Source organism: Diplotaxodon limnothrissa, linkage group LG10 (assembly GCF_057381915.1).
Source record: "Diplotaxodon limnothrissa isolate DT_005_m linkage group LG10, D_limnothrissa_male_GT1.1, whole genome shotgun sequence".
NCBI classification, from domain to species: domain Eukaryota; kingdom Metazoa; phylum Chordata; class Actinopteri; order Cichliformes; family Cichlidae; genus Diplotaxodon; species Diplotaxodon limnothrissa.
In genome coordinates this window covers 31,155,170-31,173,610 of record NC_140605.1, presented here as the reverse complement: position 1 = coordinate 31,173,610, position 18,441 = coordinate 31,155,170, and the positions used below count along the sequence as shown (strand labels likewise).

Here is an 18,441-nt window from a genome sequence, read left to right as displayed (position 1 = left end):
GGTTAGGCTTTCAAACTTAAGGAAGGTCGGTGTCAAGTATGGAGGTGGTAGAATCATGCTCTGGGGCTGTTTTGCTGCCAGTGGTAGTGGATGGAATAATGAATAATGAATGAATGAGGCAGAGTGCTTCCAAATTCTATAACCTAACCTCAAATCAACAGCCAGATGGTTAAAACTTGGACACAACTGGGTGTTCCAACAGGACAATGATCCCAAACACGCACTGAAGCTGGCTTAATATTCGGCTTTTGAAATGGGCTTCCCAAAGGCCCGACCTCAACCTTATTTCAAATTAGAAGAGTATGCTTAAAAGCCATTCATGTGCCAGGAACCTGACCCGGTCAAATATCCAGCCAGAATTATGCCAGAAGCTTACTGACTGGAACCAAAAGCATCTGGTCAAAGTACAACTTGTAAGGACGTGTGTTTGTGTAATTTGAGCCTCTATGTGTCCTTTAAACCACATGTGGATTAGAGAAAATCTAAAAAAGGAAACAACTCAGTTCTTGTTTTTGAATGTCATTAGAGATGCATGTTGTACAATTATTGTACTCTGAATAAAGAACAGTTCAAGGAAACCCTTAAAAGCCAAAAATTACAAAGATTCATGCCCAACATGGAAGTGTACGTGAAGTTCTTCACCACAACTGGAAGTCGTCACTGACATTTTCATTTTGTTTGCTTAAGCCATCAGTTTACAGTGTTTCGGTCCTTTGTAAACCTAAAAGCTTCCTTGTTTTGCAGTGCATGGCGATGTCTAAACTAAACGCCGAGGTGGCGTGCGTCACCGTGCACGAGGACAGCGTGATCGCCGTCGGCACAGAAAAGGGGAGAGTGTTCCTCAACTCCAGGAGGGAAATCCAAACAGACTTCTACAAGTTTTGCCGTAAGCACCGCTCTGAACATCGTTTCCCATAATTCATTCAGTCTTAGTAGAACATCGATCACTCTCAATACAGCCGCAGCTGTGAGGTCGTTACTTAAAATACGCTTGTGTCACTTGTGTCCCCGAAGAAATCTTCGTTTTGTGCTTGCACAGATGCAGATTATCTGAGCTTTAATAATCACGGCAGCTTACCTCAACATCAAATGATGTCGCCATGAAATAAATCACCAAAGCAGATGCAGAGCCACATTTCCCCCCCTTTTTATCCCAAATAACAATACATCAGCAAAGTGTCTCATCATATCTTATTTAGCAAAGCCATTTGATGAATTATGTTTACAAATTTACTGACAGTACTTTATAGCACTCCTTTTAAAAACCCACCGTGCATTTGTAGGAGGAGGAGATAAATTAATATTCCATATTTTTATTACAACTGAGCAAAGTAATGGAGCGGACAAACACTTTCATAACAGTTCTGACTCACACCACAGGTTGTTTACAACAGCAATTTGGCCAGTAAACGATACTTTGTTTGTTTTGTTTTTTTGCTATAATTTATCACTTCCTTTTGTGCCGATGCTACAAATAATGTTTTTTAAAAATCCAACTTTTCACTTAGCCAGCACAAGATTCATGTGACTCAAGAGACCCTAACCCACAGACATATATTATTGTCATATTTTTTGGCTGGAAGACCAATATTATCTTGGTTTTTTGTTATATTTGGTTTTTTGTGTATATTTATTGTTGATTTTGTGTCTCTTCGCGTCTCTTACTCCTTCCTTTTACTCTCATTTCCATTAGCTATGCTAGCATCCAAGGTTGTAAGTTGAATATATTTTAGAAGTTGGCATTGGTCCATTTAGCCCCCTTTGTTCACCTTACTTGAGAGGTAAGGTGAAGCAACAGATAATACACTCAGTTCGCAGTATATCCTCCCCCATAACCATGGACAGTTTAAAAGATGGACGTAGAGTCCAGGTCTGAAAAGTCAAGCAGTGGACAGCTGCCTTTGGCTGAGCCACGTTCTGTGGAAGGTTTCTTCCTATTGAAAAGCAGTTTTTCCTTCTCACTGTCGCCCACTGCTCATATTGTATGATTGTTGGGGGTTTCTCTTTATTAATGTAGGGTCTTTACCTGACAACATAAAGCACCTCGAGGTGATTTGTGTTGTGATTTGGCACATACTGAATATTAAACTGAATATTTGAATGCTTTCATGGTCAGATCTATCCCTGTCTTGTCAAGATGGCGACTGCTAAAAACGCTACAGGCTTCGCAACAGGACATCAGAGCCCACTGGGTGATGTCACGCTAGCCCCGTCCTTCTTTTATACTGTCTATGCCCGTAACACCAGTTCATCAAGTTTAATTTTCATCAGGCATCTGTTACTGAGAACATTGGCTCAACTTTGCTTTGATTTATTTAAGACTCAAACTGAACGGCTTAATGTTCCCCGCTTTATTGGAGATTATTTTCATTCATCTAGGCACATTGTTGGAAAAACAAGTCATTCGTTTTATATGACACTATTTTTCAAAAGGTGACATAGTCATTAGTTTTAGGAACCAGACTCTCAGTCATTTGTTTTTTGTTTTGTTTTGTTTTTAACCTTCAAAGACAAATGAATGACTTTGTTGGGGTAAAGAGTTTACTTAATCCTAAATCATACTGTGGCTCATTTGGACATTTTTAAAGTCATTTCTCTTTTATTTGGGGTCAGGGGTGCCATGCCTGCAAAATCTGACTGCAGCAAATTCCCATACCAAAGACCAGGAGGGCGATCTCAGCAAACTGAGTAAGGATGCTGAACATGGGAAACCGAGAGCTCCATCAGATGCCCAGTCCAACATCTTTGTTCTGAGGAAGATGGTGGAGGAGGTCTTCACTGTGCTCTACAGTGAGTAGTCCCTTTTTTAAACCAGATTTTTTCATAAAGCAGTGCCGAAGCAATCCATGTTTGGAGCATAGGGAGCCACTTTTATATAGTTTCTTGGAAGTCAGGTAGCAAAACTCAGTGCGTCATGCGGTATGCAGGTGAGGCTGTGGGAAAGAGCAGCCTGGTCCCTGTGCCTTATGAGTGGATCCAGAAGGACCCCGGCTGCGTGGTGGCTCATGGTTTGCCTGAGGGAGTCGCCCTGAAGAAGCCCTCTGAGTATGACACCAAGACACTGATGAAGATCCTGGAGCAGAGCCATCGCATCCACTTCACCGTGAAAAGGTGAGTCTGCAAAGTGAGAGACTGTGAATGGTTGGATCGCATTCTGAAAGCAGTTGTTGCATTTCTGATAACTCCAATGTGAAGATGAACTTGTGTTAGTTGCCCTGATATGTTTTCTTGTGCAGTTTTTAATTGGAAGTGAACAGACTTTGGTGCATCCGTCGTAGATAGAGTTTTAAAAGATACAATTAATTTACGTGGAAATACTGGATGTATTTGTGTACAAACTTAGTAAATGGAGGTGCACGCATGTTGGAGTTTATAAAGAAGAATAAATATGGAGCTATAATCAGCTGCCTCACCAGTAAGTCTCCATGTCCACCGTGTTGGACTGTAGCGTGCAGTTGGTGCTCATTCTTCCAGCTCTACGTAGCGACATCAGCTTTGAATGATCCTCAAGCTGAGAGTGGCTCTACAGAGCAGAAGCACTATCATCACCAGCTCCACTCCAGTTGGTGTGGATGTCCGACCAAGGGACGAGAGACTGCTGAATATCATAAACAAGAACAGCAGCTTGACTGGCCTTCCTATAGCAATCAAACAGAATAAAAAATTAAATGGCTACAAAAAAGAAACATTTAAGGCGTGTTTTAGTCGTCTACCTTTAATCTACTTGGTCAGCTGCTTCTAAAAAATGATATTTTAATGTGTTTCATTGCTTTTCATGGGTGACAAAATGTTGCACATAGCACAAATACGGCTCTAATTGTCGCTATGCTTGTGTAGGTGGATAAAGTCCAGCTGAAATATGTTCTAAATAAAGTTAAATGTACACAGATTTTTGTCATTTGGAGAGATGCATGTAAACTACAACATGTGCTTATCCAAAAACAGCTATGCTGTTTTGTCCTTAGCCTTAGATGTGGTGCAGATGTTCTGCTTTTGGTTTCAGCCACATAAATAATTAACGATAGCAGGCACATAATTGTTAGCAGTGTCTGAAATATATTAGAGACGCGCCTTTCAAGTAGACAGAATATTGAATTTGGTGGTGGTGGCTGTTCGGCCAGTCTTTAAAGACTGCTCTCAACCCAAAACTGCTCTCAAATGACTGTGCATAGTTGTGGCAGACTTGTGAGCTTTACAAGTGCAGTTTGTACATATTATTTAGAGGAGATCCACACAGTCCTGACCGCTGCAGTCGTCTTTAGCTTTGCATGTTTCTCCTGTTTGCATGTTTTTCTCATGTTTTGCCAGCTAATACTTTGTAGTGCATACTTCTGTTTTTGCTGTTTTGTCGTGGTCCACTAACAGCAGTAGTAGCGTGTTACATCCTACCAGACATCTAGTTGCATAAACTGTTCATTTTTCACTAAAACAGCTGTCAGCGCTTGCTCCCCAGTGAACAGCTTATATTGCAAATGCTGTATAGTGGGTGGGTAAACAAGTGGACTGTTTGAACACAGGCCCTGTAACTCCACAGAGGCTTAATCTGATGCCGTTTTTCCCTGAATTCACTGCTTAGCACATATTTATGTGGCATGAAAGCAATGATTTGTGCCCCTGCCCTGTTAGTGGGCGTGTTGAACTGTGTAGCCAGCTCTACAGTAATCTCCGCTGAGCTGGATACCTGTCCCCATGACAACAGTTGCTCTGTAGCACTCTGTAACAGGGTAGTATGAACTCTGAATATCAGCTAAAGTACTTGGCAAGAGTTCAGACTGAGAACAGTGCTGTATTACAATAATGAAAGTGGCTGTGTTATTAATCAAACACTGTATAATCCAAGAAATCCACTTTGAGTAATAGATCCATTAATTTAAAGGCTTAACAGACACCAAAACTCTGCACAGCATTTATTGCGCCACGAGAAAGGATTTTTTAAAAACTTGGAAAGTCAAAACGGCAGAAATGATTTCACTCGTGGTTTGTGAGTGTTTGTGGAAGAAGAAGCACTGGTGCTGGAGCAGGCCAGGATCAGCAGTCACAAGACTGAGGACCACATTCTTTTTTAGCTCAGTCTCATTTATTCATTAAGACTTTATTTGATCAAGCAGCTGCAAAAAATGATTTTATTAGGACGTATTAAAATTTGCAACATGACAGTTGTTTCAGACTCTGTTCTGTGTGTAATAAAGCTAACTGTCACATGTTTGCCCAAAACAAATTGGGGAATTTCCTCTCTCTACTGCTGTATAATGAAGCTGAATATGAACATGCAGCACTGTGAGACTGTGCAGAATTTAATTGGAGTTTTGGGCCTGTTTGAAAAGCAAAGGGCTGGAGGCAGCAAGTAAAGAGACCAAATGATGTTATTAAATGCCTATTATTTAATTCTTTTTGGTATCAAGGATGTTCTAACCAATCAGGCAGCAAATCATAACATAATAGTCTCATGTTTGTAGCCCTACAAGTTATTTCCCTTTTTGATTTTGTTGTTGTCTTTGTGAACAGGCAACCGGAAGATTTGTCTCGAGAAACCAAGTCTAGCACTGATGTCAATCACAACGCTTCCACTGCGGTCATGACGCAAAGCAGCCACGGCCCAGCGAAGACGACCGCGCAAGCAGTCACGTCGTCAAGTCCCGCCACTTCCAGCAACTCTGTTCTGTCAAACTTCCTGTACGGCATGCCCATGTCCTCCAAACCCCACCCAGACGGCAAGCTGGATTTCAAACCCATGTCTCTCCTCAACCTGGGCAAGGACAGGCTGGCCAACTGGACACCTGGGTCAGAGAAGAGCACATCTGTGAAAGACAGTGCTAACACTGGTAAGCTAACATACAACATGTGTAAAGGTGGATTTCAGCAATGGAATAGGGGCGAGGTGAGTTGTTATGTCAGAGTCTCGGGGTTAATAGTATATCCAGCTAGGGGGGACGTGTTGCTGGCCGTGCCTGCTAGTTGGAAGCAGCAACTGGAGACAGTGCTGGCTTCCAACCTACTGAACACAGCTGTTTTCTGGTCTTTGCATCACTAAAGAAAGCACCTATAGGTCTTTGTTTTCTTTTATGGACATTACCTCAAACAGTGCAGATGAGGAGGGCACAGAGTAAGAAAGGAAGAGACTGTGGTTCATTTACAAAAATAAAAGATGCCACATGCAGAATAAGCACTTTTCTTGCTTCTGAAATGGTGATTTATAGCCGTGTTTTTAACAGATGTTTATGATGTTTTGTGAAAGATGTCTGTGAAGCTGATTATTCATAGTTTAACAGTTAACTGTCCCCACCGACTTCTCTACATTCGGACCTTCGGCTGGTGCTGGCACTACTAACTAGGAGTGTAACAGTCCTCCTAAACCATTCAAAGAAAATCATTTTGCTGCAGCTCTGATCACTTGATCATAATTAGATCATAAACAAAAATCAGCTGCAGTATTGTGATGCATGTCCAGTTCACTTGTTACCTGATGAGCCACAGTCAACAAGCTGATTTGACACATGTGTGCCACACATTTAAGAATGGGATGAAGGGCTTCAAATTGCTCTTTATTACACATGCAGTGTTTGTAGGGAAATGTTTAACCACATTCATTAGATTGGGCCCAACTGTTTCATGCCCTTGTGTTTTCCCCCTTCCTTCTGAATGACCGTCACTAGTTACTATAAAACACCGAAAACTTGAATTCAAGAAGAGTAAGAGCTATTATATGAATGTAGTATAAAAGTAAGATCCACAGAGCATTCGTGATGATGATCCTAATGTTAACAATACACAGTAAAAGCTCTAGGTAAGTATTTTCTCCTGTGCCTCAGGTCTGAATAGAAGAGTTAGATCTGCAGTTAAAGACCATTGCCGTTTGGTATTTCACTCAAGCACTACTTTTCCTTGTTATACTCGCATCTTAGAGGAATCATTTCATTCATAGCCCTCGGTATTCAGTATGTTCACTTAGGTTTGAAATGTCAGTAGTTTTCTCATAAATGTAGACAAATATTACAAAACACAGTTTAGGTTTTACTCTCAGTCATGTTAGTCATGTGTGCAGGCAACATGTACACCCAAAAATTAAGACAGGTTCAAATATTGGTGACCTTGACTTCAAGGTCAAGGTCAGGTTTTCTGAGACTAATTTGAGAAAGATCTCACCATAAGTGTATCTATTAGGAGGCTGAGGGGTATCACTGGTTATGTGCATCTTGGCAGTGAATATAAGCATGACAAGTTAACATTTCTGCCTGAAATGTGTTTATTTTTGCATTTTTAGATGAGACCACAAGGCTACCTGGTGAGCAGGGTCAGAGCCCTACTGGCATCCACATCTCAAAGAGGCTACTCTTCTCCATCGTGCATGAAAAATCAGGTACGTTTGAATTACCGAGACGATATAGGCATTTGGCTTCATTTTAAATGGCTGTGGTAATTGCTAGTGCTGATGGGTTTGAGATTTCTTCATTGATGCTATTTTGTACTTGACAGCTAAACAGAAGGATTTAAATATTTCAGCTATACACATAGTCACAATATTACCCTTATATTTCCTCTCATTAAGGCTTCAAATTTGGATAAAAGGCTGTCACTGCGCTTCCCTCATATTATATCACAACTAGTTCTTAGCATCAAAGCTCCTTTTTTTGTGGCTGCAGCGTAATAGCAGTAATGGGTTTTACAGATTCATCGGATGAGTTGATTAAAGAGCTTTTTCTTCCATTTTCCAGTTTCCTAACTTATTCTTAGCGATTATATAAATACATATAGACATGAGAACTGTACATTGTCCAGCACTGAACTGAAGATGTTTTTGAGGTCGTTAGGAAACCATGACGACGCCGTAGTTTATCAAACGGTGATCACAGATGTGTCATTTTCAGGCTTAAAGCTCAACTCAGATTTTATTTTATTAATAACGAGGTTCAAAGTCCTCTTAAAATTATTCCTGTTACACTATATGTCATGACAGGTTTGGATTTTACTTAAATCTACAACCATAGAGGAGACTTTGCATGCTGTTATTATTGTTCCTGCCGGGATTTGGAGGCTGATATGTACAGTAGCCAAGCACTGTTTACTGAACTGAGGCTGACCTGTGCGAAAACTTAAACAAGAAGGGCTAAGCTATTGAGAATAATCCTTTAAGAAGATTGCACTGATTTACCAAGTTGTTGCTGAGTAAATGGAAAAGATTAATTTCAGATCCTTAGCACTACAGTCAGATAAAACACTTTGAGAGGCTAAAGCTGCAGTAAACTTTGATGTAAGGACCGCATTTCCTTCTCTCTGTTTTCATACAGAAAAATGGGACGCGTTCATTCGGGAAACAGAAGACATCAACACGCTGAGAGAGTGCGTTCAGATCTTGTTCAACAGCAGATACGGTGAGGAGGTCCTCTTACTACACAAATGGCTAAAAAAACAGCTCAACGTGAAGACGTGTGCAGCAATGATGCATTAAAAGCATGTAAGGATGCTCGCAAGCAAACCAGCTGCAGGATCCTCGTGCTGTCTTTAATAGAGAAAAGCTACCAAATGCAAAAGTTCACCATTTGGAATCAAGTCAAGAACTTTTTATCTGCGTGACTTGAGATGATGGATCAGCGTTGCCTGCCCTAGATAGACACACACACACACACACACACACACACACACACACACACACACACACACACACACACACACACACACACACACACACAGATTTATTTGACAGAGAGCAGAGATACGAAGATGAACTTGTGTGTATTTGCATGGTTCATCAAGGCAGTTTAAGAATTAGTCATGTCACCTCCAGTCCAATGATCCGTGTTTCTGGATGCAAATTTCCCACCCTTATGGGATTTTTCATCAGTTTGCTCTCAAATGTACGGATTTGTGTCCATGTACACAAAAGGGTTGATTGATACTTTTTCTCTGCAGTTTTTTAATTTATCAGTGAGAGGATAATTATCATTGTCTCAATACAAGGAAGGATAATTATAGTTTAAATATAAGGACTCACAAATATCAGCAGATTCCTGGAAATTGCTGAAATTATTGGAATGGACGTGTGAGAATATACAAAGAAGTGGAAACACTGTAGGGAAAAAATGACCACAACAAAGAGAGGGAACCCAGGAGAAGCACGTCCTGAAGTTTTGTTTATTTCTTTTGTGGCTGGGTAACATCGGCCACGTATGTATGTTACGTCGTAAACTCTACAAAGATTCACCGCAGAAGTCTGAATCAACCGTGATGCTCCTGATGGTTCAGATATCAGATATTATGATGTATATTATAATCATAATTATATTACCTAGGGACTATGTAGCAACAATGTAGCTAACACGACGTCTTTTTAATATTTATGCAATTAAAAAAGCACATTTTTTACATTTCACAAGAATAACGTTTAGTTTATATCCACAAATCTTCTCTTATACATGAAATATTATGACGCCACCAGGTTGCCTAGCAACCACCTAGATAGATATGGGCTAAAATCATTGTTTTTTCCACCTACAAGACCTAAAAAAAAGCATCACAACATCCCAATTATATCCACAAAAGCTGCATTTTACACCACATATTATAATTATATTATAGCGCTCATATTGCCTAGCAACCACCTAACAACAGGCTAAAGTAAGTGCCATTTTAACGAACAGGCCAAGAAATGCAAGCACTGGCAGGGACTAGTTGTTGCTTTGGTCATCTAGTCGTCTGCATACATGAATTAATGCTATTTAACTAATAGTGATGGCATTGGTTTAATGCATTAATGAGCTATAAAAAAATCCCCCTGATTGACGAGCTATTTGCGATCACTCTGATCATCAGCTGTGCCCGAGGTCCATCACCATAACCCCACTGGAGGCTGCTAGTGCTAATGAGTTAACTATATTTTGTAGATTTAAAATGTAAGAATTTTCTCTGTTTTCTACCTCCAGCTGAGGCATTGGGTCTAGATCACATGGTGCCTGTCCCCTACCGCAAAATAGCCTGCGATCCAGGGGCCGTGGAGATCATCGGCATCCCCGACCAGATCCCCTTCAAGAGACCGTGCACATACGGAGTCCCCAAGCTCAAACGCATCCTGGATGAGCGCCACGGAATCCGCTTTATAGTCAAACGGTAACAAATGCTTTAAGACAAGAACTGGTGAAAGTGCATGACATCATTTCTTGTACTCTCACTGTCAGAGTGTTGTAGTTAGAACAAAGAAGCACCTGGATGCATATTTTTTACAAATGTCTAATTTACTCACTGACCAGAGATCCATCCAGATTTACCCACTTGATGCTTAATTATCACCAAACTGCAGAACGGCGTCCCTACAGAAACTTTAATTTGGGAAAGATTTTTTTAAGAAGCAGCTACCAGCCACGCCAGCCTATACCATCTGTTTGTTAAATGTCTGTTTCCTTCAGCACACTACGTCCCGCTGAGTGGTAAACCATTTCCATTCATGTCCCAAATGACTTTCCCTTGCCAGCGCATTGCGCTAATGGCTGCTCTTCCATCCATTTGTTTGAGCTAATTTAAATGAGCCACCATGCCTTGTTTGAGATAACACATCTTTTAACGAATCCTGCAGGCAGCTCATTAGCCTTAATACAATTAGGAAAGATTGAAAATGTCATTAATTCAGATCAAATCACATTCCCATTGTCTGTGAGAGATGTTCCAGATGCAGGCAGTGATGTGCTTTTTTGGCATCTTCTCTGTTGTCAGTCTATGATCATTTTTATACAAACAGTAACTGTAACTGAAGTGTTGTGCTCATTTAGTTCTGCAGCCATGCTATTAATTATTCTCAGGTGATGTCCCGTGTAATAACCACCCGAGTTTCACTCGTCGCACGCTTCACTTTGTGAAAAGATGCTGAAAATATAAGAAATGTAAAATCCCGTCAGTTTTAGGTTAACAGGCTCACTAAACTGCTGACATTACTGAGAATAAGGTAGTCGTTATTAACTATTATTAAGTCTTTTTTTAAATACAAATAGTAGTCATACACACTTTCATATGGTCTATATCAGCGGTCCCCAACCTTTTTTTGCACCACGGACCAGTTTAATGTCAGACAATATTTTCACGGACCGGCCTTTGAGGTGTCGCAGATAAATACAACAAAATAAAATGATACGACCAAGAGAAAAGCTGTGGTATTTTGTAAATATAATAATAAACAGAAAGTCACTGTGTAATTGTGTAACTTCGTTAGCAGTGTCCTCCTGAAGTGCGTCAACAACATTGAGAGTAACATCCTCCTCTCTGCTCCTTAATGCTCTCTGGTCGCTATGGTAACGCGTAAATATTTCTTTCAAAGTAAGACACACAACTACAACACGGGAAAAGACCCTGAAAACCATACATTTCACACCCGAGCCTCAACTCTCGCGGCCCGGTACCAAACAACTCACGGACCGCCCCGGGGGTTGGGGACCGCTGGTCTATATGGTCATCAAGGCAGCTCTGTGTTTTTCTTCAAAGTGGACAGCCAATCAGAAAAAAGTTGGCTTAAAAAAGGTTATTTACAGAATTAGAGGCAGTAGATGAGCCTTCTCTCATCTCATCAAGTGTCTTCCTCGTGTTGAAAATGAAAATCGTAACACTGTGGTGAAGACCAAACTGTCTTCACTGCTAATGGGTTGGACTGAAGACGCGCGTCGTCTCGTTAGTGCTCCTTTTTTATTGTAGCATCAACTTCAGAATTTAAACCTGCCTCACACTTTATTAAATAATGTCTATAAATTCCCTTCAGCCTCAGTTTAACATGAACACCCTTAGATAGATTCATAGTTAAAAGAGCAGGCAACCATTCTGCCAGCCGTCAGACTTGATAATATTCACATAGACAAAAAGTGATCTGGGCTTCACTAAAACCACAAATTCTCTCACTAAAAATACTATAAAAAAGCTAAAAGTGCTATAATTAATAAATAGAGCTAAATTTAAAAAATGAATAAATAAATGATACGTATGTGCACAATTTGCTTTAGCTTATTCAGATTATTAATATCAGCTGGGACAAAGTTGTCTCTGTCCTGTGAGACCACTAACGTCCACCCAGAGTAAAGAAGCTCCGAATCCCCACATAAGGAGTGGGAGTCATTATTGAAATGGAGCCGGTCGTCCACCTGTCTGGTATACAGATACTTAAGGTTAAGCTGCGATTTACCGATCAGCTTCCCTGACCAGTTTCAGTTTGGATCAGTTTGTTCCGATCCTTCAAAGATGGGTTACCGTACTATGACGCAAAGGAATAGATCTGACTCAAGAAAAGATCTAAAAAATAAATGGATAGTGTCTCAATGGTCTTATCAGTGTAACAGGAGTACAGTTTCCATAAACAGAACAAATGTTGATGAGCCTTTTTTCTCTGCTTCACAGTTTGTACCAAAATTCAGTCTTGAATCAATAAAAGCCCCAAAATACAAAAGACTGCATATAGTCCACAGTTTGACCCTTATTGTTTGTGGCGTCAGGTGTGCTGGAATTTCTCCTCAAATCCACAATCACTTCTTCTGTTATGTTGAGCTGAAGGTAAGACTGTGCTCAACACCAGGTCCATGGGCGGTTTCCTTGCCAACGATGTCACACAAATACAAATACCATGATATGATGAAAAATACTCATAAATGTCTTTCTGGTGTCTAAGCTGTAATATTTTGCCCTATTAAGACCTTAGAACAACAGTGTAGTTTCTTAAGTTTGTAAGTAAATAAGACCTAAGATTATGATCACGCAGGAGAAGAACGCTTCACTGGCAGGTAGAGAGTGGCAGTATGTGCCAGAAGGAAGGGGAAGCAATCCAGGAGTATATCACAGTTAATCCACAGTTAATTTTAGTCAGAGGAATTCGGGGCTCACAAAAGGAACGACTCAGTTATGTTTGATTATGTTTGACTGATTGTTTAAAGAGCAGCTAATGTGCTAAAGCAGCCGTTAACAATGTTCCACTTCTGCAGTTTTTTGCAACTTGAGTTTTGTCCTGAGAGCTGAGGTGGTCTTTAAACAGACTCGCTCACAGCCTGTGTTTCTTTCTCTCTTCCAGAATGTTTGATGAGAGGATCTTTACCGGTAAGAATGTGATTGATTCTGTTTGTTTCTTTCCCCTTTCTTAGAAGAATAGAAGTTGGGGTCATGTCTCTAAAAGTACTTAAAACAACAAGAACCTAAACATCGAATGTGCTTGTACTTTACTAGTGTATTTACCTGCTGCATCTTACTTTAAATGTAGTGTAACCCTCATAAGAATAGGATCTACTCACTGCCTTAGGCCCCTGTTATACTGGCCTTGCAGTGTGCACCGTCACATCTGCTGTCGCTGTAACCTGGTGCCACTGTGTGGAAGACATGAGTGTCAATTTTTACCACCGTTTTAATAATTTATCTGTACAGAAGCTCAGAGATTCACAGATTATACAGCGGGAGATGCTACAACAGCTTGAAAAGATGACGCTTTGTGGAAAAATCTCTGAAATTTCTTTGCCCCTGGGTTTGACTTGCGCTCCTCCTACACCAGCGCTGATGCCGAAGTTTTGTCTGAGTGGCGACGCCTCATCATTCAGGAGAACACTGCAGTGGGTAGCTGTGCCGTAAAGGCCGGCAGAATTGGATGTGTGCATGATGATGTAATCGGTGGTGCATGAAGCGGCCAGTGAGGCGGGTGTAATGACCCCATCAGTTGTAGCCATAGATAGCTTCTGTGCTTAAAACCCACAATATTTTTAATGGCCAGCAGGGGGGGCAGTACCTGTCATTGCACAGAGCAAATGGCCCTCAAGTGACGATCCTGATGAGATTTTGGGTCGTACTGAATAAAACATTAAGTCCAAATTAGTAAATGTTGGCCTGTGTATCAGAAAGAGGGAGAATCCTGTATATGCTCACTAGCTATCACAAGCCAATGACCATCACATCCCATTTCAAAATGTCAAGATGGTGAAAAAAGCTGATCTCGAGTCCTCATAACAAGATGTTGCCGAATATCAAAATCCATTTTTAATACTGTCTGACGAATGCATTAAAACAGCAACCCCACTGTGTGAGCTCATAGGTATTATTTGGATTGGTCCACGACTGGGCTACTGTGATACCACATTATCACTTAGCAGTACATGCAGGTTGTGACAGTCTGCAACTGCTTAAAAACCTAGAAAATGAAAAAACACCCAATTATTTAACATATTTTATTTTTTAAATATCACGGTTCCCTTTAGTACGCAGTTAGCTTGACTCTCATGCTTGCAGCTGGTGACTTTTAAGCACCGATGACTAAAAGTGAGAGAAAATTTGGTTCGTTGCCTGAAAGCAGCCTGAATTTTCATTAAACATGAATATTCTCCATCTTCTCAAAGGAGAACTTTTGGCATAAAGTAATTGTTTTTGGTAGCTTTCCATATGTGCTTTGTGAGTGACCTTAGCTGTAAAATATTTGTCAAGACCCTTAAACTTTATCACAGTAACCAAAGAGCGCTCCGCCATGAGTTTATTTATATATTTACACCACACAGATGTTCTTCGCTAATGGCGTGCGGTGTTTGTTTATCTTCTGCGTCTTGTTTGTTCAAGCTGCTGGCAAGATTGCAAGGGAGGAGGGCAAGCACGACCTGGGCTCTACGCCCGAAGACAGCTTCCCTGACAATCTGAGCATCCCGCCCACCACAGCCGAGCTGGTCAGCAATCCTCACAGCAGCAGGTCAGAACGTGGCCCACACACACACTCACACAAACATGGCATTACCCTGCAGACGTTGTTTATAGTGCTGGAATTTGAGCTTAATGGCATGCAGCCAAATTGTGCCTCTGCATTCAGTGGTATTACTCATAATAATTAAACCGCTGTTTACGGATTTTAGTTACATTTACATTACCATGATGGGACTTTGTTTCCTAAACGGGCCTTGTTACATGATTAATGTTCGGTTCACTTTGCTTTATTTTTATTTCTTTCTCTGCGTCCTGTCTGTCGAGTACATTAGCAGAACTGGACATTTCTACTTCAACTTGCCGCCTCTGACTCGACTTCCTAGAACGACAGGAGGCCAAGCTGGAGGTTGCAGACTTGGAGATGCTAAGATTTTTGTTGGGAGTCACCAGGATGGACAATAAGTACAGCAAAGGGACGGCTCAGGCTGAGCGGTTGGAGACAAAGGCTAGGACAGTTTGGACGTTGAGGATGAGGAGGGATAGTGGATATATTGGTCAAAGGATGCTGAGTATGGAGGTGCCAGGGCAGAGGAAAAGAGGACCACAGAGAAAATTCATGCCTGCAGTGAAAGAGGACGTGCAGAGGGTTGTTGGTTGACGCTGGGGGTGGAGGGTAGGATGGAAGCAGATGATCTGCAGCCGATCTGATATGGTGTCGGTGTCGGTGCTGTTCTTACATCATCAGAATAATGTATTCAGCCAAGAAGTTAGCTAATTCTTTTAAAAACTATCCCTCACAAGCCAACCCAGGTTATCTAATTTCAGCTAACAGCAAGGCTAACTTGATAATATATTTGTAATATTGTATATATTAACTAAGAAAAGAGTTAAGAAAAGATTATTATGATGATGATGATGATGATGATGATGAAGGAACACTATATTTACCTTCTAATTGATATACTGGACAATCGAGCCGTTATTAAAAATAATGGTTATCCATTAGCCATTTTTACACATGAAATAATGAAGAAGTTTGAAAGAAGAAGTAAAAAAGAAAGAACCACGTAATATTTATTGTTCCATGAAGCAATCAATAATTAAAGCAAGTGATGATTTATGATTTTATTCTCTCCCGCTGGTATAAACATGCTACGTGTTCCTTGTACTAATATGGTGCCTGTTCTCACACTCGCTTTATACCTGGTGCAAAGAAACAATTTGAGGCAAGCATCTAGGCCAAGGACACTTTGATGTGTGCTTTTGAGCAGCTGGGATTGAACCAGTGACCCCGGATGACAAGCTCTGACTCCTGAGTCTAAATCCCTTCATGCTAGAAGTGAGAAATGCTTCCCCGGTGTCTCCCTCTGTTCGTGCAGCTCAGCGGTTCTGTCTGTCGGTGCCACTGCACAATAGGCGATAAACACTATAGTGGGCGGATGGCACTGCATGAATCAATGTTAACGTGTATGGAATCTCTGCCATTGGGGTTGTGACTGTGGTGCTAACAAGTGTGGAAACCCTGCATAGCCAGTGTTTAAAGATCCCCGGTGTTGGGCTCAGAAGTCATTTAATTTCCCTTTAAAGGAGACAGATGATTTAAAATACGCCACAAAAAAGGATTTTTAATGATTGTGTTTTGCAGATATTTGCAAATCACCCTTTTTCTATTTGATTTTACCTCACAGATCAACCAGTGCTTGTGTGAGTCCCTTGGCTGAGTGCGAAGCAGGTACGTGCTAATAAATGAAGTTCAGCATAATAAAAACGCTCTGTGATATTCGGCTGTGTGAAGTTACAAATGATTTGAGCCCTGAGTATTGAACAAAGGTTTCCCCCGTCCCCCAGAGTCGCTTTCATATCGCGTTTTGCAGTCTGATCCCTTCCAACACGTTCTATCGTCTGCTTAAATCTGTTTTTACACGACCATAAAACACAGTGCTGACGGGAACTCGTGCAGAATGAACTGTTCAATCCCCGCAGGTCCTTCAGGAGATTGCATTCCTTTGAGGAGGATTAAAACAGAGCCTCCAGACGGGGAAATCATTCAAGTTACGGTGCCAGGTAAGCGAGCGCACGCTTGGCTGCCATTAAGTTTGAGATTCGTTTCTTTTTTTCACTCGTAGAAAAATACAATTGGAGCAGACGCGGGTTTTCTTGCATTGTCATTGAGATAGAAGTCACAGAGACACAGAAACCTGGAGACTGTTTTCATCGTTGGTGCTGTCCCTGTGTGTGATTCCCCTTCTTTCACTCCTTTGTTCGCCTGACAGTTTTGCATTTGCCAGTTTTGATTAGTCGGTTCCTGTGGGTGAGCGCTTTCTGTCAGTAGCCAAATCTGATACCCAAATTTGTTTGGATAAATTCAAATGCAGCCAAAGTGAGGAATCACAATTAGAAAAGGGGGATTCCCCGATTAGCCGGAGCCAACCTTGGATCATAAAAATGAAGAGAAAGCCTTGGCTGCTATTGCATTTACTCTTCTTATTCGATTTTAAAGTTTTAAAAAAAGAAAGAAAACAATTTTTGCTTGAGTCTCTCAGTGAAAGGCTCATTCATTGAGAGTCAAAGCTCTGCTGTTTTGAGCAAAATCAGACATTTAAAATAAAAACTTAAAAAGAATAAAGCTTCATTCATGTTTGTAGTTCCAGATTCATTATATATTCTTCATTTTTCTTTTTTCTTTAATTCCTCACAGTGTAGTGAGTTACACTTTTGCTTAGTAAGTGAAAGATCCCCAGTAATCCTCCTTTCTATCTCACCATGCGCACCAATGCCTCCCAATAATTGTTGTGTGGACAAATGAGACACATTTTAAGACGTAGTTTCATTATTGTGAAAAACGTTTTAAAAAAATAAAAATAAAGGATCAATCTATTAAATCCAGCTTGTTTGCAATGTTTTAAAGGGGAACTTTGTTGGGTGTGTGAAGAGTTTGAAAGCACTAGCTGAGGTTCATGCTTCCATGGAAGCCTTCAAACATATTTTGGTTTTGCAAGATTAAAGACTTTGAGGGTGGAGGATAAGTGATTGGTTCTGTCAGTTCAACTTCCCCTGCCCAGTTAAAAAGCATGAAGTTCCTGCCCTAAATTCTCAACTGTTTAAATGAATGCACTGAAAAACAAGGCTGGGTGATTTCAAGCTAACATCAGTAACAGGAAGCGCTGAGATAACAGCAGAAATGCAGCAGCAGTGCAAGAAGTGTTGCAGCTCCACTGTGTCCCGCTGCTCTCTTGTCTCCGTTGCACCACAAACTGAAAACCTGGTGTGAATACTGTTTGTTTCTCCAGATGCCGGCACGAGTGGGGAGGAGCCCAGCGAGTCTGTGGCCGAGCCCGTCGCCGCCGCACCGTGTCCAGCCACAGCCTCGCCCTCTGCTCCATCTGCCTCGTCTGCCCCGCCCCCCGCTCCTTCGGCTCCCCACCACTCAATGGAAAACCACGCAGGTAACCTCTTCCCCGTCAGCCCACACCTCCATTGTCGCCTCCCTCCTCACACTGTGGCTCCTGGAATGCCAGCTCCTACCAAGGCCTCCACATACTGTTTTGTAGGGAGCTAATTAAGCCACAGCACGTATGAAACCACTTTTCTCACGTTCTTTATCTTCCACTCTTCCACTTCCTTATGACCAAACCTCCCCAATCACTACTAGCCACTCCCACAACCTTAAATATACCTTCTCTCCCCAACTCTGACCTACTGTAGCTTGTTTCTTCCTCCAGCCTCACAACGACGATCTGTGAAATGCACCCTGCATCGACTGCAGCTTGTCAACATACTCTTTAGCTTTAAAATCTGGGCATGCGCATAACTGTC

The 18,441-nt window shown here is 41.3% G+C and overlaps 1 protein-coding gene across 1 annotated transcript in view; it reads left to right on the top strand.

The window, feature by feature from the left end:
* gtf2ird1 (GTF2I repeat domain containing 1) overlaps positions 1-18,441 on the top strand; it is a 45,197-nt gene that overhangs the window by 14,659 nt on the left and 12,097 nt on the right. Inside the window, exons 3-14 of the mRNA XM_085364715.1 lie at positions 745-886; positions 2,614-2,790; positions 2,928-3,111; positions 5,506-5,822; positions 7,262-7,357; positions 8,286-8,369; positions 9,918-10,101; positions 13,028-13,053; positions 14,548-14,674; positions 16,314-16,357; positions 16,609-16,689; positions 17,916-18,071. Coding sequence (XP_085220841.1) covers positions 745-886; positions 2,614-2,790; positions 2,928-3,111; positions 5,506-5,822; positions 7,262-7,357; positions 8,286-8,369; positions 9,918-10,101; positions 13,028-13,053; positions 14,548-14,674; positions 16,314-16,357; positions 16,609-16,689; positions 17,916-18,071 — 1,618 coding nt within the window. The remainder of the gene's footprint in view (positions 1-744; positions 887-2,613; positions 2,791-2,927; positions 3,112-5,505; positions 5,823-7,261; positions 7,358-8,285; positions 8,370-9,917; positions 10,102-13,027; positions 13,054-14,547; positions 14,675-16,313; positions 16,358-16,608; positions 16,690-17,915; positions 18,072-18,441) is intronic.